The sequence below is a fragment of the Protomyctophum parallelum genome (genome assembly GCF_964188405.1).
Source record: "Protomyctophum parallelum genome assembly, chromosome: 9".
NCBI lineage: Eukaryota > Metazoa > Chordata > Actinopteri > Myctophiformes > Myctophidae > Protomyctophum > Protomyctophum parallelum.
This window is the reverse complement of record NC_139706.1, coordinates 9,341,945-9,365,339: the sequence shown is the minus strand read 5'-3', so window position 1 is coordinate 9,365,339 and position 23,395 is coordinate 9,341,945. Positions and strand designations below refer to the sequence as shown.

The following is a 23,395-nucleotide window of genomic DNA, read 5'->3' as shown; positions in this document are numbered from 1 at the left end:
GTCCGTATTGGTACTAAAAATGAAGTACTTGTACTCGGTCTAAAGAAATTGTATCACACACAAAGCTTGTTTGTGAGTGCATTCATGCACATTTAATTAGGCCAAAATACCAACTTTGCACACAGATATCTCATGCCTTATATATAGGCACTATTAGGCAGATAGCCTTTTCTGTAGTTATCCTTTTTTGTCAGGTGAAACCTGACTATTGAACGCTCATGAACTGTAGACGACATCGTCATCAGCTAGTCATACTGACGGCCTAGCCACACACACGTGACCTAAGCCAATGGGAGTGTAGTATGATTGCCTGCCTCCTAAGCTATGCCACACGCACCGCGAAAGGGCTGATTTCCGCACCACAGCGAGCAAGCTTTACCACCGCAGCTGCAAAACAAAACACAATCATTGAACCACGCACAGAGCGACGGAAACGAACGCAAACAATGGCCGCGAGGCTGTGACACACAAACATACACGTTACTAAAATAATAAATAATCATACTAATATGGGGGGGAGAACACAACGGAGACAGCGCTTCTTTCACCTGACAAATATCATTTCTTGTTTTCTTGTTTATAAGACACCCTATAGCGTTTTACTTCCAAGCTTTTGCTGTTGGTATATGTGACCAGTGCCAGTAATTTGAACCACAAGTCGCCAACTCTGTTATGTCACTATAGGACCAAATAGATTATTTCTTTTTTTTTGGTGTTTTTCGTTTTTAGCCACATTAAAACAGTTGGAATGTTAAAGAATGTTTTTATTCCATCAGAAAGTCGTTTTAGTGTCATTAAGTCGTTGTATTTACATTGCAAAAATGTCTCTATAAGTACAGTTTATTTGCCGTATTTTGGGGGTGTGAACATTCCTGCACGTATTTACATAGAGTCGTTTCGATTGGCCATAGCTATCTTTGTTCTCCAGTTACAGTAGCCGTGTGTTTGTGACAATAGTCAATAAATAGCCTACAACATCAGCATTTTTGTTAACTTGATATGATGCTGTTGGATGTTGTAATAAAAGTATAAATTAACTGATTTACCCGTCGTCCACTGAAGAAAAAGTTGCTGTTTGTTTGTGGTCTCCACGGACCACACGCATTCTGACGATTGTCTTAGTTGTAAATCCATTCTTCTGCCCTTTATTTCAGTGCACACATGTGCATGTTTAGCACTGTGTTTTAATCTCTGTAACTTTATTACCGTTGGATGCAGCTGCCTGATGATCAATAGCCTACATGAATTAATAACATCGTGCGTGATCGCGCGTCGCGGTAAAATCCGTCTTTTATATAATTTGATCAATCCATGAAATCCACGCGTGATCGCGCGTCGCGGTGAAATCCGTCTTTAATATAATTTGATCAATCTGTGACATTGTTGTTCAAATATTGAATGAGAAGACATAGTGTAGTACTTCAAAGTGGAAGCATCATAACACACGTCTAAGGTATTTTTTCCCCTGACTTTCTGTTGGTAAGGTTTTGACTCTTTCACATCAGTGCACGGCTGATTCAAGCCATGCATTTAGGGGTAAAAAGGTACCTTTGTACATATTAATAATGTAATGTAAACATACAGCATTTTTAAATTTAGCAATTAAAAGCATGGGTCTAAAACTACAAGTAACTCCATGGAATAAATTATAGCCTACTTGCAGTGTTAGCGGCAAGTAGTTTTACTCTACATGTAATTATTTGAAAACTCAATTAGCCTACTAGTTATTTTTTAGATTGTATTATTACAAAACATACACTAAACAACGTCCGTCCTATATTTCTATATTGCAATATTGATACATTATCATCTCTATTTATTCTTATTCTAAGAGTTCTAGATGACCTTCTGGCTTCTTTTACTAAGTGTCCACTCAAGTCATTCTGTGCAGTTGACAGTGTGGAGTGGTTAGAGGATGGGGGGAGTGTTTATGCAAGTATCTAGGGGTGGAGACAAGTGACCATTGTCACACCCATTCCTTGGCTCAGAGATGCTAAATAATTTGAAATCTTAGAACGGCTAATTCTGTACTTTGGTGTTTACAGTTAAACAAGTTTCAAATGGTCATATCTTCTTCATTTCCCCCCCAATTTCAATGAGCAATACATCATATGAAAGGTTACAGTGTGCAGTTTCATAATATGTAAAGAACTGAAAAATGGCCATGGCCCCCTTGTGTATTAAACCACTGGCACTGGTCACATATAGGTTCAAATGTAACGAGCAGTATGTTCCTCTATAGGTGCCTATAGGTGTCTATGAATGAATTCATCCACGTTTCTTTTCATCTTCATTTCACAGAATGGTTTGCACCATCCCCTGGCGCTCCCCCTACGTACAAGTGAACCATTCTGCTCATTTGATTAACGAACTGGGGTTATACTAAAGTACAGTATAACCTTCAGATATGTCTGTCTCTCCGTACGCCCAACTGTCCGTCTATACGTCCATACTTCCGCCCGCCTCTTCTTTCCATGACCAGCGCAGCAGCATACAGTGTCTATGTGTGGGTGGTGACAGCCACTAAAAAGGAGCAATGAAGTGTCATCCAGATTGATAGGGCAGGTCTGCATGTGTCTGAGCACCACTGTAAATCAGCCCATGACGAGACGGATGCATGTACGCCCACGCACGCCACGCACGCACACGTTCGCATTTCTGCTCCATAAAGCCAACCTTTATCCATAATTAAATGGAAAGGCATGCCTTTACAGTACAGACTTGAGCTTTACCGGACACAATAGCAAGGCTAATTAACCCATTCTGACCTGAAATCAGATTCATACGAGGTTTCCGCTGGACACACACTGGTCTGATTAACCCATTCTGACCTGAGATCAGATTCTAAAAATGTCAGTCGTTCTTCGATTTTTTTTCAAAAATAGCAGACCTACAAGCTCGTATCGCGCCACTCGGTGGCGCGATATGAGCTTGTAGATCTGCTATTTTTAAATAGCTAAAGCATAACATGATGCTAACACCAAAATGGGTGCCCGTTCAGAATGGGTTAAGGTCACTCGTCGTCATCTGTGTGAATTATATTATGCTTCACTTACGTTCATTTTGCGGTTTCATAATATGGGTTCATTTTGTATTGATCAGGAAACACTGAGCAGTTATAGGGCTCAATATATTTAAATTGCACAGTAATTCCTCTGTTGAAGTCTGTCTGAGCTTTTGGGTCTCTCAGAGTTGAATCAGAACTCAGGCTTCCAATATACTCTCCACACCCACTATACTATATATAGCCATGCATCTTACACTGGTCTGCATTGCACAATGCACACATATACAAATGTAGGCTTGCTACAGTCATTATTTTCTATGGGACTAGTTCTAGTGTTTTAAATAATAAATGCAGGTTTTGACACTGGCAGGTTAGTGCAACATATAGTAGTGGAAACCCTTTGTTATTTGGTCACGTGGTTTTACTAATACTACAGGGAATGGGTCCAATCTCTTCGAGAAGATCAGATCACCTGATTGCATGCATGTTTCAGGAGACAATATCTCCTTTCATTTTCCCCACATTGGTCACATACTGTACTACTGTACATGTATACTGTCTCCCATGCAGCCCACACCGAGTCGAATTAATCTAATCTACATTTTGACCTGCATCTTTCTTCACTCTCCCACTGTCCCACACCCCCACTCCCCAGACTAAAATGTCTCTGTCCGGAACACGGCAACACACAAACGCCAATGAATCCGCTTTTGTTTTATATAGCCGTGCTAGGTGTTTGAATTAATGTTGCATCCTTCTGTTTGCTAACGGTGACTTGGTTTCATTCATAAGGCTCATATACAAACCCCAATAGATGGATAAAAAAAGACAGAGAGAGAAGATGACAATTAAAAGCAGACGCAGAAATGCCATGAAAAAAAAGAATAATACCCGTAAAAAGGTGTTTTTCACTCTTCTTACAGAGTGATAAAAATTACCCGTCATTTCGGAGCATTTTGTATGTTATGTTTTATTTCCGTAACACTGTGACCACTTATAGTCCCATGCTGGTGAAACTCAATAAGATGCCACAGGCCAATGTCTGGATATTATGTCAAGACAATCATTTGGAGGTGTCAAGAAACGGAACGCACGCAGTGCACACACACACACACACACACACACACACACACACACACACACACACACACACACACACACACACACACACACACACACACACACACACACACACACACCGGCCCGGGACTCTTGAGACAAAGTGAAGTTGATTAGGGTAGTCAAAACTAGTGAGGTGAAGACTTGGGCTCTCGTCAAACTGTCTCCTCTGGCCTGCTAATGGGACAGGCTTCGTTTCCTCTCTGACAAGACGATGACATGACATGGGGACAAGCTGCCAGGCAGACCGGCCTCTGTAGCGCCAGAAATGCTTGTCTGTCCATCCGTCAGCACAAAAGAGCGCATGTACTGTAGCATGCTCTGTGCCGGGCTGCGTCCGTTGGTTAGACATACTAACAGTCCGACATGGTGGGCTGCGTCCGTTGGTTAGACATACTAACAGTCCGACATGGTGGGGTGCGTCCGTTGGTTAGACATACTAACAGTCCGACATGGTGGGGTGCGTCTGTTGGTTAGACATACTAACAGTCCGACATGGTGGGCTGCGTCCGTTGGTTAGACATACTAACAGTCCGGTTAAAACTAACCATGGCTCCCAACATGCGTGGCAGGTTAAAACTAACCTGTGGCTCCCAACATGCGTGGCAGGTTAAAACTAACCCGTGGCTCCCAACATGCGTGGCAGGTTAAAACTAACCTGTGGCTTCCTGTGAGGTTAGGTTCTTCTGTTACTCATGTGTCTGCAGGCGTACTGTGTGTGTGTGTGTGTGTGTGTGTGTGTGTGTGTGTGTGTGTGTGTGTGTGTGTGTGTGTGTGTGTGTGTGTGTGTGTGTGTGTGTGTGTGTGTGTGTGTGTGTGTGTGTGTGTGTGTGTGTGTGTGTGTGTGTGTGTGTGTGTGTGTGTGTGTGTGTGTGTGTGTGTGCTTGTGGCGATTTGCTCCTATTTGGCCATACACTATCTACTCCTTGGCGTGCTATAGCTCAGCTTCCTAGTTAACACCTGTCAGCACGGCCTTGAGATTATGCTTGATGGCTCTGTTTGGACAGGACACCCTTGTTTGTGTGTTTGTTCCTAGTAATTGATTGTGTGTCTGTGTGTGTAAGTTTGTTTTCAAGACGCTTCATTGTGTCTCTGTTTTGGAAGGGCCGTCCAAACTGTGTGTGTGTGTGCGTGGGCACGTCTTACCGATGAGCCATTTATAGTCACTGTCACAAAGACTTGGTGAGTTGGGCTATCGAATGCCAAGTGAAGCTTGCCTGTCACTTCCATTCACACAGTCAGTAGGATGTGTAAATGCTAATGCTAGGCTCTAACGAGGCAGGGACCTTGGCAGTCTCTCCCTACGGGCTTGTTAGCACGCCTGTGTTAGCAAGCACAATGCACATGAGGACACATGTAGCATGAAACACATTTTGTTTAATTGCCGTAGAGTTTTGAAGCCATAATAGTGTTAGTATGCCCATAATAGTCGATGACAGAGTGCGTGCTAAGTATTGGTGTCCTTTGCTCGGTGTACTTTCTTATAGGAGTCTTTGGGGGACAATTGCAGGGTTAGGGAACCGTAGCATCAACAGGCCTCGTCTGCCTTGTACAATCATCTCCAGTGTATCTCCCATTTAGCCGACACACCGCACCGCTCCCTGTTAGTGACCCCTTTCTCTCATCTGTTCTGCTTCTGAAAAATATCCTTTGTTGGGCGTCAGGGGGGAAACAATTTTATGGCACCTGAACCGAAGCGTTAAAAGAAACAGTATAGGGTGTGACTGAGTGACTTTCTTCTCTTCCTGTACCCATAAGGGTACTCTTATAGAGTCAAATGAACACCCTTGATTTGGGATGTGTAGCTAGCTTCCCCCTGCGGTATTACCAAATGTAGGGTATGACTCTGGAGACGTTGGATAGCCATATCCTCATGTACAATTATGTATGTATTGATGACTAATAATAATAATGCAAGGAACTCTAACCTGCTAAACTCACAATCTTACTCTAATCCTAACCACTAGGGAAAGGGTGGGCAACCACCTCTTTTAGATCTACAAGTTGATCAGACTGGGCTATTTTGGGCTTCCGTCGTTCTATAAATTGATGTCTAGAGATTTTACTGCATGTGGCTATTAGCACCCTGCTTGCATACGCATGACACAAGTCTAATATCAGCAAGATAACGCACAAACTTGTTTACACACAGATTAAAAAGCAGACATTCCTTTGAGCTGTAGCTGCTATAACCACAAACAGAGCACAACATGGTGATTTTTGAGGACAAAACACCACTGTAATTATACTAAGAACCTGATTTTGTTTTGCGAGCCGAAAACAACACGCACATACATACACACTGTGCCAGAGGGGAGTGAGACGGCAACTCAAGCCGCAACTCATTAAGCCAGGCAAGAGCTTTTAACACAGAACAAACAAGCTGAAATGAATTGATGTCCTGGTCCCTGTGAGACAGACAGAGAGGCAGACGGAGCCAACAAAAGAAGGGGAGCGGTCTCAGGAGAGAGAGTGAACGAGATAGAGACTGTAGATGGTGGGGAATTGTGACTTGGCTGGAATAGGGAACAACCAGTCAAGACAAACAGTGTGTTGGCAGAGAGACACGAGGCATGGAATGAACTGCATCTGTCTCTATCTCTCTCTCTCTCTCTCTCTCTCTCTCTCTCGCTGCCTCCTAAAGATTATTTGTGAGGGACGGGGCGAGGAAGGGGCGAGCGAGGAGATGACATACATGTGACACGGGGTCCCCGAGACAAATTTGAACTTGGGATTATGTTGTCAGCGCAATAAGTGCTTGAGCCACCAGAACACTCAGTCAACGTCAAGGCTTGGTTGGACCCTGACAATATCACGTCATGATGTCAGAGAGAGAGAGAGAGAGACCCAGGGGATACAACTGTCACCACCCCAGAGTCAGACACAACAGCATAACAACAGATAGAACAGCACACACACACACACACACACACACACACACACACACACACACACACACACACACACACGCGTGGTCACAAAAAATCCGTTCACCACAGCATACGTACATTACACACGCACCAGCGATCTACACACCAGTGCAATGCTGCGTGCTGCATGCACACACACACACACACACACACACACACACACACACACACACACACACACACACACACACACACACACACACACACACACACACACACATCTGGCACTTGTCCTCCTTTCAACTTGCTCAGGGAGCATTCTCTTTCCATATTTAATTCCCTTTGTTTGATGCCCCATGAAAACAAAACCCCACGTTTTGGCAGACCTCGGCCCCACTCTGGAGAAATAACATGCCAAATGTGCCATGTGTGTGCCGCGGTCCCCCCCAATCAGGAAGCGGAATTCATCTCATTGTACCGCCATAGTGTAGCGGAGCTGTGTGACGGCCTCATTAGCAAGCCACATCGTCACCTCGCCTGTTCGCTGCCATGTCATGTGTTTGCCGTTGCATGTCTTTGTATATCCACAGCCTGCATCCTTCCAACAACAGACCTTTGTGTTTGCGGTTTGACACTGAGCCACAAAACATGAAGCACAACGAATCAACGATCATTGAGAGTTGTGGAACCACAAAGTAAAAGCACTGTAGCTTCACTACATTGACTCCCGGTTGCTTTCGGGATTGAGTGTACTGTTAATATTTTAGGCCTTTGCTTTTCTATTTTTCTCTATTGCTCTGTAAAGCACTTTGAGCTGCATTTCATGTTGTGAAAGGTGCTATACAAATAAAGTTTTATTGTTATTATTATCCAATTCAGGGCGGGAACCCCTTTTGGTGTTTTAAGCATTATGTTATACTTTAGCTATATTGTAGATCAGATTTTTCTTTTTTATCGTGAAAATGTGGCACAAATCTTTGAATATACCGGTATATTCTTTCAGAGCGGACTTTTTTAACTCAAATCTTTGCTTCTGGGGGGTCCCTGGAACAACATATTTTCAGATGGGGGTCCGTGGTCAAATACAGAAAATTCTGGGGGTCCTTGACATGGAAAGACCACTGGAAAGAACCACTGACATATAGAAACATACTGTAGGTTTTTCTGAAAACTGGCATGATTTAGAAGACATTTAGTAGAATCTGGTCTCGGGTCTATAATTGGATTGTTATTTTACAGCGACCTTGGTTGGACGGGTGGTGGGCAGGCTGGGATGGCACTGTCCTCTAGCCGTCTTGAGTTGTGTATCGCATTCTCCCCTGTTTTTATTAGCAGCGCCGTCTTGGAGAGAAGAGACAATTACCTAAATGGAACAAACCGTTTTGGATCGGCAAAGGCACGGCATAGCAAACACTATATGTCTCTTCATATTGAGTGGTTTGGATTAGGACGGAATGCTGCCTCTGATTAGAGGGCACAGCCCAGGAGCGTAGCTGAGCACCACATGAGCCTCACAACGTCCACGTACAATTTCACCAGGACTGGACTGGATTATCTACCCCAAACCTCATTATCTACCCCAAACCTCATTATCTACCCCAGACCTCATTATCTACCCCAGACCTCAGTATCTACCCCAAACCCCATTATCTACCCCAGACCTCATTATCTACCCCAGACCTCATTATCTACCCCAGACCCCATTATCTACCCCAAACCTCATTATCTACCCCAGACCTCATTATCTATACACCAAACCTCATTATCTACCCCAAACCTCATTATCTACCCCAAACCTCATTATCTACCCCAGACCTCATTATCTACCCCAAACCCCATTATCTACCCCAAACCTCATTGTCTACCCCAGACCTCATTATCTATACACCAAACCTCATTATCTACCCCAAACCTCATTATCTACCCCAAACCTCATTATCTACCCCAGACCTCATTATCTACCCCAGACCTCATTATCTACCCCAAACCTCATTATCTACCCCAGACCTCATTATCTACCCCAGACCTCATTATCTACCCCAGACCTCATTATCTACCCCAGACCTCATTATCTATCCCAAACCTTATTATCTACCCCAGACCTCATTATCTACCCCAGACCTCATTATCTACCCCAAACCTCATTATCTACCCCAGACCTCATTATCTACCCCAGACCTCATTATCTACCCCAAACATCATTATCTACCCCAGACCTCATTATCTACCCCAAACCTCACTGATAGATAGTCAGTGGTGGTGGACAAAAGTACTCAAATGTTTTGCTTAACCCATTGTTTGAAAATGACAGTTTTCTGAAAAAGCTATGTTTCTATGTCAGTCGTTCTTCGATTTTTCAAAAATAGCAGACCTACAAGCTCATAGCGCTATTTTTCAATAGGTTAACAATGCTAACACCAAAAGGGGTTCCCGTCCAGAATGGGTTAAGTCAAAAGTATCAATACTGTAATGTAGATGTAAAGTAAACATCTAGTAAAAGTCCGGAATTCTAATTGTACTTTAGTAAGAGTACAAAAGTATTGGCATAAAAATTCAAAATGTACTTAAAGTACCGTAATTTCCGGACTATAAGCCGCGACTTTTTACCCATGATTTGAACCCTGCGGCTTATACAACGGTGCGGCTAATCTATGGATTTTTACAGTAACGCAGAGCCATCTAAGGCTCTGAGCAAACGAAACGGCCACTAGGGGGCCACCTGCGGCTTATAGTCCGGTGCGGCTTGTATACATACATATTTGGGATTTTCCCTAAATTTGGCTGGTGCGGCTTATATTCAGGTGCGCCTTATAGTCCGGAAATTACGGTACAGAACGTAGAAAGTACTCGTTATGCAGAATGTCCCATTTCAAGTTTTCAAATGTGTAAAAGTCTTTGGAAAAGAACAGATCTAACTGTACAGTACAGTACTTAAGTAAATGTATTTAGTTACTTTCCACCACTATCTAGCCCAAACCTCACTGAAGTAGTCAGGCAAGGCAACTGCACACAGAATAGTATTTGTAGTAGATAACAGTAAGTTAGTGTGTGTGTTTGACTAGGGTTTGACTGGATTGCTGAATTCCTACAACACCCATAATGCTTTAGTGCTCCTTGTGTAGAGGGAGGAGGGCTGCATGGAGTTGTGACTTGTAGTCCAGGAAGGAAGTGAGACTACATGTCCATGACCGGGTTTTGGTCATGAACATGGTGTCATGACTAAAATATATAATGGGGAAAAATATCATGTGTTTTGTGTCCTAAACATCATTAAAAAGGGGTTATGATTATGTAAATGTTATACTGTCCATAGCTCTATTTTCTTTTCTTATTTTGTCTCTCTGTTCCTCCATATTGTTGCACTTTTGTTATGTGCTGTTCTGTCTTTTCTATTTTTATACCTGTACAGCACTTTGGTCGACCATTGGTCGTTGTGACATATGCATGTGCTATATAATAGTTATAAAAAGTTTGAGTTGAGTTGAGTTGAATGCTACCTGCTTCCTCTTACTGTACTACAGTAAAGTAAAGCAAAAACTGTACGGTACATCAGGATGCAGATCTAGTAGTGAGTGTTTTCTATATAGGCTAATATATTATAGGCTAATAATGTAACACTCATAAGATCCATGACAAAAACACATTGGTTGCCCACTTCTCTTTAGGGATGCTTTACTTTTAACTATAGAAAGACTATACAAACAGCATTATTGAGCGTCGCAGTCCCCCCTTTCATGACAACGCCAGGCCCAGGAAATAATTCCCAATGCATTTTCACCATAGACATTTAAAAAAAGATTTATTTAAAGACCTTTTAAAAGCGTCGTACAAAGCCAACTCACTCGAGTTGTGACAAACCATGACAACAAACACAATCTTTTGGACCGAACAAATAATTACAAAGAAGAAAAACAACAAAAAAGTGTTGTAACCTGCCGTTTTTGATCGGCCCAAAACATTGTGTTTATTGTCATGATGTGTCACAACTCGAGTTGGCTTTGTCCGCGGCGTAAACGTCTTTAACCCATTCTGACCGGGCACCCATTTTGGTGTTGGCATCATGTTATGCTTTAGCTATTGAAAAATAGCAGATCTACAAGCTCATATCGCGCCACCGAGTGGCGCGATACGAGCTTGTAGGTCTGCTATTTTTGTATCGAATCGAGGAACTCTGGCATTGTGCTCATGTGGGTTGCTATAGGGTTAATTTTAGTTGACGATTAATTTGTCACACAATAAATTGTGATCAATGATTGAATTAAATAGAAGAAAAATATATAAATAACTTAAATCAAACAAAAAAAAAAATTAAATAGTGAAATCTACAAGCTCACACGCTATGATCATCCATCAGGCGACTATGTAATAATTGTTACCTATACTTCTTACCGTAGCTGTATGCATAAAGAACGGTTTGCAGATTGCAGTCTGCATGTCCTGGAATGTAGAACACGAACTCTCTCTCTCTCACACACACACACACACACACACACACACACACACACACACACACACACACACACACACACACATGCTAGCACTTTTGGGAAACACCTAAAGCTTGCGAGCCCCCCTGCTGGGATGAAAGCACATGTTTACTGCTTCTAGTGCACATTGTGCTGTTCGGAATGTGTACGAGTAAGCATTCTCTGCTTACTTATGTGTTTTACTGTAGGCGTGCATGCATGTGCAGATTTGTGCACACGTGTGTGTATAGCGTAGCATGTGCGTCTGTGTGAGTGATTGTGTTCACGCACAGGACTCTGGTTTTGTGCGTACGTGTGTGCATGTTAGCGCACAAATACTGTATGCGTGCATGGACTTCTGTATGCGTGCCTGTGTGTTTGTGTGCCTCTGTAAGTGTACATTTACGTGTTGGCCTTTGTCTGTGTGCGTGCATGTGCGTGCATGCATGGTGTCGTGTGTGTGTGTGTGTGTGAGACTATTGCATTTTGATTTATCACCCTCGCACACCATGCGGTCAGTAGTGAAGGAAGGGGGCGGGGGAGGCATTGAGGGATATGAAGAAAAATTATTAAAAGAATGAAACAATAAATGCGTGTCCTGGCAGTATGTTGTGAGGAGGAGATTGCTTTCAGTCAGCGCCCACACCCCGAGATAAGGGCGGGCGAGCATGGCGTCGATACGGTGTGAGTGATGGAGAGAGAGGCTCACTGTGCAGCCTGCAGGGAGGGACGGAACGGGACGTTACAGTCATACTGTATAACTTTAGTTTTTGAGTGGTGCCTATAACCGACTGGCCTTGTCTGTCTGTCTCTCAGTCTGTTTGGTGACACGTCTGTTACTGTATAGATCCATTACAGTGTGTGTATAATGGTCTGCTTGGAGTGCGAACAGCTGCAATATTTATATTGCTCAATACGGATTCTGTCCAAACATAACACAAATCGGTACACATCTCTATAGCGTCTCTCTGATGAATTGAAAATGGTGGACCCTGTTGTAAACAAGTGTTAGTGCATCGTCATGGTTCGTCCACAAGCAACAGTTTTTGTATTGACTTGTGCTTTCGTTTGAAATGTACCTTGTCTATACATCCATTTCAATCAATCATTCATGTGGTCAAAATGGATCTGTCCGATTTCTGAGCGTGGTGCCTGACCGCTCCAATGACTGACCTGAGCACATATCAGCAGCCAGCAGTGTTGTTGAGCAGCCTTCAGCCCCGGGATTTCCTTCAAAATAAGAGCTCTGGGGTGCCGGGAAGACATGGCCACTTCTCATCTGCCCCCCGGAGGCAGACGAGAAGTCAGAAATGAAGTGCTTAGTATATCCATCTGATTAGATTAGGAGATACGAGGCATTCTTTCTGCAGCGGTTAAACGGGACCGCGCATGAACGAAGAGCGAAGCGTACGGTGGCCTTTGGAGTCCCACTCAAGAAAAAAAAAAGGAAAAAAAATCAGAATATTCTCTCGTTTGATATCATTGAAGATGCGCTAGGACATGTACACACGTGTACACACGTCCTAGCGCATACAGGACGTGTGTACACATGTACACACATGTCATTGCAACCCGTCGGTTGGATTGCTTATGACGTGATGGACGGAACTGTTAATGTCCTCCCATTGTGCATATCATTACAATTCTATGCCTATACAATTTCATTTTTTTTTGCCATCATCTCTGTTGCCCTTCCGTCTCTCTATTTGGGTTCTCTCTCTCTCTCTCTCTCTCTCTCTCTCTCTCTCTCTCTCTCTCTCTCTCTCTCTCTCTCTCTCGTTCATTTGTTTCCGTCATGGTATAATTACCGGTACTGACCAAACAATGAAAAGTAATAGGGCAGCGCCCGCACAATTAGCATATCAAGTGCAGGGTCCTGTCGGACACACACACACACCTAATTACCATGTCAACACGCTCATTTGGCATAATTGGCACAGGAGGACTGGTGTGCCCTATTTTCTAGTCTTGCGTAGCCAGACAACTATTCCACAATCTCCGAATGCTATGCGACGCATTGTGAGCTTGTAGATCGGCTATTTTCAAACATTTTTTTTTTTACATTCTGCATAATTACTGCATCATTTACTTTTGGTACATTTGTTAGGGGCGCCTGCTGGCCAAGAGGTCCAGGCGCATGCCACATTATAGGCTCTGGCCTGACAGCGCGTTGTGTGTTCGAGTCCTGTTCATGACGACCTTTGCTGCATACACTCTCCCCTTCTCTCTCTCCCTTTCTCCTGTCTATCTTCACTTGATACTATCAATAAAGGCAGAAAAGCAACAAAACGAATATTTAAGTACATTTTCTATACCAATACTTATGTCATTTTGAATTACGGACTTGTACTTGTAGCAGAGTAGTATCTCTACATTGCAGTATTGATACTTTTCTAACATGCTCATGTTCTTCTTCTTCTCGTCCTCAGGTCTGATCACGACCACCTCCAGGAAACTGGACCGCGAACAACAGGCTGAACACGTCTTAGAGGTAAGAAGAACCAACCCTCTAATGACTGATTACGGTTATTTTTAGCAGGCAACACAGTAATATAATTATGAGGAAGTTACTGTGTTACTTCCAGCAGCAGCGCTACCGCAATCCTAAATGTGCCAGCTCTTTAGATGAGAACAAATCCCTTCTCCATCTGTTTCATTCCCCCATCCATCTACCCTTGACTCTTCCACTCTCTCTTAGTTGTTCTCAGTGGAGGTGGTATTAAGTTGGTGATGTAGTGCAATCGAGCGGGTCCCTGAAGTATATGTGCCGACGGAATGCAGAGTGTGTTTGAGTGACGTGCGTCTGTTCATCGCCATTAGTCAATAATTGAAGCAACCTATCTCTATTTACCCGTCCTCCTGTGGGTAAATGCCTGCCACTCTCCGAACCGAACCATGAGTGTTTGCCTTTTGTGCACATGTGTATGCGAGAGTGCATGCCTGACTAATAACAAGTGAGTCAACTTTCTGCATGCGAAACTGTACCTTGCCTCTAATGCGGTCTTGTTTTTTTTGCCAGGTAATTTTTCAGAATAAAGGCACTAGAGTGCCAAGCAGATGGGCCGATTTTACTCTGAAAAGCCCCGCCTTCCGTTACTCCCCCCCCCCCCCCCCTTCTGCTTCCTCAGAACATTGCTCTTTTGGTCAAAACCATGGAGACCAAACAAGGAAGTGAACGGCAGTGTGCATGCGCGAAACACAAGGAGTACACTGCAGAAGGAAATATCATTTAATATCTATAAAAAATACCTAAGGACACCTACCGTACCTATGCATGTCCAAGGCACCACATGGTTTTGATTCCCAGGACGTGGATACACATCTTTAGCCTAATTAGTGTTAACCAGACACGGACTGAAAACAAAGTATTTCTTCTCTTGGCTGTGTTTAACACCATTATGTTCCCCATGATGCTGATAGATGGATCCTCTGTTCGCCCCCACTTCTTGTGCATGTTTCATCTAAATCAAATCAAGGGTAGTTAATATCGTCTGTACTCTCAAAAGTACGGTTGTGTTTGTTGTGCTTGCCGGGCTGAAAGTGGTTAATCAAATTATTGAAGCAGAGGCTGGAAAGAATGAGCTTTGAAGTGGGGTTTTGTCAGATGTTAAACTTGTGATAGATGTAAGTACAGACATATGCAGAATAATATATTAAGTAAGAATATACAGAGCGATGGAAAGACTATTTATATTCTGTTGCTTGTTGTTTTCTATTTAGGAAGGTGCTGATTTATCTCTGCACAGCATTTTCCTTTCATTGAATAACAAGGTAGTTTAGAGTTGGCACATTGCCGTGGTACTCAGAAAGTTAGAATGTCAATTTACTAGCTAGAGGTAAGAAGAAACCCCAATTTAGGTACATACTGTACACATTCTTAGTGCTTTATTTGCCTGACGTTTTGCAGCACATAAAAATAAAAAGATCGCACGCACGCACGCACGCACGCACGCACGCACACACACACACACACACACACACACACACACACACACACACACACACACACACACACACACACATGCGCATGCGTGCGTGCAGAGGAACAGAAGAGAAACTGCTAGACTGAAGCCCTTTCATGGAGTGTACAGTAGCTGAAGGGTAAAGAGAAGGAACTCTGATCATATGTCCACCAAAAAGGATCCAGTGATGCCACTGAAGAAAGGCTTTTGCTCCTCGCATACTCTCCAAGTTCAAAAGTGTGTGTGTGTGCATGCATGCATGCGTTGCATGTGTGCGTTGTGTTGCGTACAGTACGTGTGTGTGTGTGCGTGCGTGCGTGCGTGCGTGCGTGCGTGCGTGCGTGCGTGCGTGCGTGCGTGCGTGTGTGTGCTTGCGTGCGTGCGTGTGCTTGAGAAAGATGTGGAGGAGAGGATAAGTTGCACATCTCCGGAAGGACCATCCATCCCATACCTCCCTCCCTCCCCCCTCTGGTTTTCTCTCTCTCTCTCTCTCTCTCTCTCTCTCCAGTTCTCTTGTGGTGTTGTTGTACAGTTGTCAGGGTGACTGTGGGGTGGGCCAATTTTCATTTGCCAGAGACACGGAGGGGAGGCAACTGACGGAGACAAAAGGAAGATAAAGGGGCACAGACTGTCAAGTCATCACAGAAGTTGGCTCCCGTTTCTTGGGAAATGTGGCACTTTCCAGAAAACTTGCCTTTCACATCTTATTAGGTCTACTTTGTCACAAAGTTTCATTTGTTTTCACTTTGCGAGATGGAGGAAGTCACAGCAGGTGATGCATTGTCGATCTTACACAGTGAAATCCTCAAATGGAAGTACACTCTTCAGACTTCAGCATAGATTTTACTGTGCGTAAAAGTGCTCGCTGTTTCGTGAATACAGCAGAGCAGACCAACATCAACCCAGCTCGATCCCGCCCGGGCTCCCCCACAGTTTGTGAACTGAACCTCTCTGAACCCCTAATTGCTACCGATGTGTTGTTCAATGTAAACGTCAGCCAACCATAACATGAGAAGCATTCTTATCATCTTCAGCTAAGAGCAGGTGTGCACAAAATCTATAAGAACGTCAGCGTTGATAAGTGTTAGAAAGTGTCTGTAAGTAAGCCTCGCTGAGCCACGAGGCCCCTCTTTCTGTAGGGTGAGGCAGCTTCCCTGGACATGATGCAAGTATGCCACACTTATCCCCAATCCAACCCAGTGTCCGTCCGTCGCCGTCGGTCATTGCGGTGTCACTCCATCACCGAGCCAGCTCCGTCTGATGTTTGCCCGCCATCGATAGCGGAGCGGTAGCTGAGATGGAGGTAGGACTCTCTGCTTCGCTGTTTAGCCAGCCAGGAAAGGAGGGGGGGGGGCAGGGGCCCGTTCGCAAATCACTCAACTAAATTTATAGAAGAACTGGTATGGTGCGTAATACGTGCGTGCATGGATAGACAATATTGTTTATTGGATACTATCAGCAATTGCTTTTCGAACAGTGTTTAGAGCAGTTTAAATCATCGGGCCAGAGCTAATGAATGATCATTCCTTGCGAGCCATAACATATGCACCACAACACACTTCATCAGCTATTAATATGCTGTATATTTGAACTGCCAATATCATAAGTGCTTTCTCCTGCTTTCCTCTAATGCTGCGTTCACACGGGCAGATGCAAAGCTACAGTCTGCCATTCATTGTCAATGGTAGCCAGCAACATGAAGATGCAAAGATGCATTCAACGTTTGTCGCTACTGCAAAAGCAGCTACAGATACACTGTAGCTTTGCATCTTTGTATCTTTTGCATATGCCCATGTGAACGCAGCGTAAGGCTGCTTTTCTCTAAGGATAAGTCCTCTCTGAAGTGGGGGAGGGGGGTTCTAAAACAGGTGCCTGTCTGGGTGGGTGTGGTGTACTCTCTCCTGATCGCTCCCTGGTGCTGATATCACGCAGATCTGTGGCACTGGATCGATTGGATCTGTGGCACTGGATCAGGTTGAAAGTATCTTGCCACTAATAAATTGCTGTACGAGTTCCAATCTGGTTTCAGAACATCCCACTCCACTGACACATGCATCCTTTTTGACACCGTGAACCACTCCATACTGGTTAACAAGCTTAAAGCTATTGGTTTTGATAGCACATCAGTGAGCTGGATGCAATCCTACCTGGAGGGGAGAGAACAGATGGTGGAGGTGAATGGAACACTGTACCCCCCCCCCTCCCAGTGAGCTGTGGCGTCCCACAAGGAAGCATGTTCCACTGTTCCACTACTGTGGAAGCCTTTACTGTTCTACTACTGTGGAAGCCTTTACTGTTCCTAATATATGTTAACGACATGACATCAGCTTGTGACTGCAACTTGTTCCTGTTCGCAGACGACTCAGCACTGCTGGTCTCGGACAGGAACAAACTGCAGGTTGAAAAGACCCTCAGCTCTGAACTCGGTAGAATCTGCACCTGGCTCGCTGATAACAAACTATCCTAACACCAGGGAAAAACTGAATCCATTCTCTTCGGATCAAATAGTAATCTCAGCAAGGCAGATGGCTTCTTGATTAGAGTGGGTGACAACATTATCACACGGAAAGATGAAATTACCTACCTAGGTTCCATCCTGGAGGCCAATCTTTCCGGTGATAAAATGGCCACCAACGTAATCGAAAAAGTCAATCAAAGAACAAGATTCCTTTACAGGATCTCCTCACTGGTCAACAAAAACACCTTGAAGACCTTAACAGGAGCCGTCGTACAAGGTTTCTTTGACTATGCATCCACCTCTTGGTACCACAGCACCTCAAAGGCCCTTAAAACAAGGCTCCAAACCTCCCAAAACAAACTGGTCAGGCTCCTACTTGGCCTCACCCCCCGAACCCACCTCACCCCTGCCCACTTTGACAGGCTGGGATGGCTTTGGGTCGACGACAGAGTACAGCATCTTGCAATGGGTCTGGTCCACAAGATTCGATACACCACTAAGATACCCATGTACCTGTCTAAATACTTCCTTAATGTAAACGAAGTCCACGCCCACAACACCAGAGGGAGTGCAACAAACCATGTACAACCCAGATTCGGCACAAACAAGGGACTAAATTATTTTCGCTCCTATGCCACCAAAATGTGGAACGCCCTACCAACAGTCATTAAGACATGTGAATCCCTTGACTCCTTCAAAACAGCTCTCAAAGGGCACCTACGGATGGCTGCAATTCGAAAGTGGCCTCTGTAAAATCTGAATCCCCCCCACCGCCCCCCCCCCCCCTTTCCCCTCACTGTATATGTATCTTTTCCCTTTTTGCTTCCTATATGATGAATTCCTGTTCTGTTCTTTAACTACATAGAAATGTCTATTTGTATGTCTCTAAATGTTTTGATGAATTGAACAATGTGGACCCTGTTGTAAACAAGTGTAATGCTTAATTGGGTCGTCCACTCACAGTTAACAGTCTTTGTATTGAGTTTGTGCTTGAAATGTACTGTAATTCTACAAACTGTTAATAAATATTTCAATCAATCAATCAAATCGATTGGATCTGTGGCACTGGATCTATTGGATCTGTGGCACTGAATCGATTGGATCTGTGGCACTGGATCTATTGGATCTGTGGCACTGGATCGATCTGGAAATTGAGATCAAGATGGATTGGGAGTTTCTGCAGCTGTCAGCAGAAAGAACATCTTCTGATGGTTCTCTTCTCTGTCAGCAGAAAGAACATCTTCTGATGGTTCTCTTCTCTGTCAGCAGAAAGAACATCTTCTCAGTGTTCTCTTCTCTCTTCTCCAACCTTTAACACATTGTTCTCTTCTCTCTTCTCCAACCTTTAACACATTGTTCTCTTCTCTCTTCTCCAACCTTTAACACATTGTTTCAGTCTGTGTCCATTCCTGTGCTGAGAGGATTTTCACTGAGGTGCAAAAAATTACCCCGCGCATTAACCGGACGTTAGCTTACGGGTAACGGGATACGCAGTCCTATCGCGGGAGGATCGCGCACCATCCAATGGCAAGGCATGAAGGGGGTCCAGTATGCAAATATGGGGCGGGACATTGCGGAAAAACAAATCTAATGCTGAGAGGGACGAGACTATTATCCAATATCCACACAGTGATATTAGTATCGTTATGCGAGTCTTAAGTGTTCTCAGCTTGTTGGCGGGGTCATCGGGTGCATCCACTGTTGTTCAGCGTTGTGGTATTTTCAGGACTGACGCTATTCTGAATTGAACACAACTATAAGTGCGGCGTGAGGGAAATTAATTGTTGCATTGTATCAGAATCTTAGACGGGGTGCAAAATGCCCTGTCAACTTGTAAAATAAATATAAATTTAATGTTGTACAAATAAAAGGCTCATTGGCTAGCTCCGCCTCAAGCCTTCCCCTCTTTTATTTGCAACGCGTCAGGCTCTTTCATCATTGAAGAGGTGTACTAGTTATAGCCTAAATTAATTAGCTGTCAAGATTCCGGAAATAAGATAAGAGGGAACGCTATCTGACTATGTTCCATGTATTAGGGAATGACGGAGGAGAGTGGCAGACGAAAGTAATTAGTTTAGCCAGCTGTTTAGCAGCGTGCATTTATTCTGTCTTGCACACTGCTGCACATGTGCATCTATATCAATGTATAATGTAAATTTGCGTTACTGCAGAGTTCAATGCAAATTCATGATAATTCTGGGGGTCACATTTTTTGTAGAATCTGGTCTCAGATCTTAATAGGTTATGTCCGATGTCTTCCTACCCTGCCCTACTCCCTCCCCCCCCCTTCCCACCCCTCTGCCACTGCCCCCTACAGGTGACTGTGACGGACGGCGGTCCGAGCCCCAAACAGAGCACCGTGTGGGTCATGGTCCAGGTACTGGACGAGAACGACAACAAGCCTGTGTTCCCCGAGAAGGTCTACCAGACCAAGCTGCCCGAGAGGGACCGCCGCAAGAAGGGCGAGGCCATCTACCGCGTGTTCGCCTACGACCGCGACGAGGGCCCCAACGGTGACCTCTCCTACAGCATCGTGGACGGCAACGAGGACGGCAAGTTCTCCATCGACCCCAAGACCGCGGTGGTGTCGTCGCGCAAGGCCTTCACCGCCGGAAGCTACGATATCCTCACCGTGAGTCAAATTAAGTCGACCTTTATTTATATAGCACATTTCACAGTCACACAACCGAAATGGACCAAAGTGCTTCACAGGAGAAAATAAAACAAGGCAAATTACATCAAGCATTACATTACAAAAACAACACACAGAAGTCATAGACAACAAGAATGCGTAACCATTAAAGGAGAATTCAATGCTAGAATGCTTTCTTATCTTTCTTACCTTTCTTTGTAGTCCCCACCAAAGAGGTCCAGGTGTTTTTTTTGTGCAAAAACTCGCTATTTTCCCTACCATAAGCCCTCAATGAATTGCATTGCATTGAATGGGGCTATGGGGTGTTATGCTAGTTCGCTTATTTCCATCGAAAGAAGTAGTAAAGTGTGCCGCTTGGGATATTATTTACATTATGAAGAGAGGATATATACAAAGAAATTATAATTTTGAGCGATGGAAATAAGCGAATTAGCACAACACCCCATAGCCCCATTCAATTCAATGCAATTCATTTAGGGCTTATGGCAGGGGAAATAGCCAATAAGGAGCTTTTGCACAAAATAACACCTGGACCTCTTTGGTGGGGACGTAACAACTACAAAGAAAGGTAAGAAAGCCTTTTAGTATGGAATTCTCCTTTAACATCAGATAACATTAAAAGCCAGAGAGAAAAGGTGAGTTTTAAGAAGGGACTTAAAAATCTCAATGAATTGGGCAGCTCTAATGTATGGCAAAAGGTTTACATTTTCCTCATGCTTCTTTCCCCTCTTTTTGTTTTCTTAGAACACGCTCATGTCTTTGTTTTTTGAGTAAAAAAGCAACCATGTCTTCCCCTCACCCCAGAGCTCCTATTTTGAAGGAATCCCGGGGCTGATTGTGTTAATATCATAGACATATAGGGCTTTATGTTATTCCCCTGAGACAGGTGCTAGTAGCTACCTTCCATCTATGTTGGGTTTGTTAAACCCGTTTTGTTGTTACTTTCATGTCCCTGTGCCTTTCTCAGTCTCCTTTTGAATACCTTTCCTTTGTCTGTGACCTTTTTGTTGTCTCTCTGGAGAGAGAGAGACGAGTTCAGAATGCAACTCAGAACAGAGTAGACTTCACATGTCATCTCTTTGTATTCTGCTTTTATTATGTTTTGGTATCAACTTTGTGATTGAACACAATCGACAATCCATTGCAAATGTCCAAAGGGCACGTTATGTTTTAGTAGTTTTTTCCGTCTATATTGTTTTGGTGCACTCTGCTTTCATTGTGTTCTCTCATCTGCAGTTCTGCAGACTCACTCAATCCTCTGCCGTAGTCTGAAAAGTGAAACCTCACCTTCAGACTCCATCTTAGCCCGTAGCACTTGCCGAAGCACTTTCACTAGCCTCAGCGACCTTACAGGCGTATGCAAAGGCTAAACTTATGTAAATTAGATAGCATATTATGTAGACATAGCACTCGATCTATAGTGTATCCTCATAGTTTCATTGTACGTTATTCTACTGTTAGACGGGTGTTAGGCTCGTAGCTTGCTTATGGTCCTTGATGAGGACCATAAGCAATGTTTAATTATGTATTTGATGTATTACAATACCATGTGTTGTTGTTGCTTACTGTAAATCGCTCTGGATTAATAGCGTCTGCTAAATGCCTAAAGTAGTAATTGTCATGTAGCTCTGCTTTCACTCTCTCTATAATTTAACCCAGGGGTGCCCAAAAGGTAGATCGTGATCTACCAGTAGATCACAAACGCGGTGCAGGTAGACCACATGGCATGCCCCTAAATGTATATAATCTATCACTTGAATTAAGGTGACTTGATTGACATAAAAAGGCCTCAGCTCAAATGTTGCACACAAACGTCAGTAGCATTACAAAGTTATATACCAAAAAAAAAAAACTATTCCATTTGCACCTTATATGTAATCGTAAAACCAGCGCCACTATTCCGAAGGTTTTTTTCAACTACTTTTTACAGCAATGGGATAAGAAATGTTTGGTTGGGTAGATCTCGTTTAGCTGGGACGAGCTCTCAAGTCAAAAAGGTGTGGGTGCCCCTGATTTAACCCATTCTGACCGGGCACCCATTTTGGTGTCGGCATCATGTTATGCTTTAGCTATTTAAAAATAGCAGATCTACAAGCTCATATCGCGCCACCGAGTGGCGCGATACGAGCTTGTAGGTCTGCTATTTTTTGAAAAATCGAAGAACGACTGCATTTTTTTAGAATCTGATCTCAGGTCAGAATGGGTTCATCAGACCCAGTGTTTGTCCGGCGGAAACCTCGTACGAATCTGATCTCAGGTCAGAATGGGTTAACCCCTCCTTGACGTCTTACCCCGTCAGATCAAGGCCACCGACAACGGCCGCCCTCAGAAGTCGGCCACTGCGCGCCTGCACATCGAGTGGATCCGCAGGCCGCCTCCCTCGTCGCTCCCCCTGCTGTTCGACGAGCCTTACTACAACTTCACCATCATGGAGAACGACAAGGTGGCCGAGATCGTGGGCGTGGTGTCCATGCAACAGAGCTCGTACCCTTTATGGTTTGACATCACAGGTAAGCCACGAACGACCCCAACCCCCCCCCCCCCCCCCCCCCACACGTGGGGGATGTTGTCTTTTGATTGGCTTGGAATATAAAGTAGGACGTGTGCCTAAGCTTTGGTGCATGGCGTTTTTGGGGCTGACGTCAGTATTGTCGGTCGTGTGTATGTGTGTGCACACCAGGAGCAGTTCAGCTGCTCTGCCTTCGCTGCATGGTCCATACAGGTGTGCCCAACGCCCCCCCCCTCTCTCTCTCTCTCTCTCTCTCTCTCTCTCTCTCTCTCTCTCTCTCTCTCTTGTCCTCTGCCCATCACCCGTCACCATGGCCATTCAGCACACACCGCTGTCTTTTGGCTATATCTT

The 23,395-nt window shown here is 44.2% G+C and overlaps 1 protein-coding gene across 5 annotated transcripts in view; it reads left to right on the top strand.

The window, feature by feature from the left end:
• Positions 1-23,395, top strand: part of fat3a (FAT atypical cadherin 3a) — a 249,990-nt gene that overhangs the window by 138,422 nt on the left and 88,173 nt on the right. For all 5 annotated transcript variants that reach the window (XM_083773881.1, XM_083773878.1, XM_083773880.1 and 2 more), the window contains exons 4-6: positions 13,892-13,953; positions 20,200-20,514; positions 22,835-23,045. In XM_083773881.1, the coding sequence (XP_083630007.1) occupies positions 13,892-13,953; positions 20,200-20,514; positions 22,835-23,045 (588 nt within the window). The remainder of the gene's footprint in view (positions 1-13,891; positions 13,954-20,199; positions 20,515-22,834; positions 23,046-23,395) is intronic.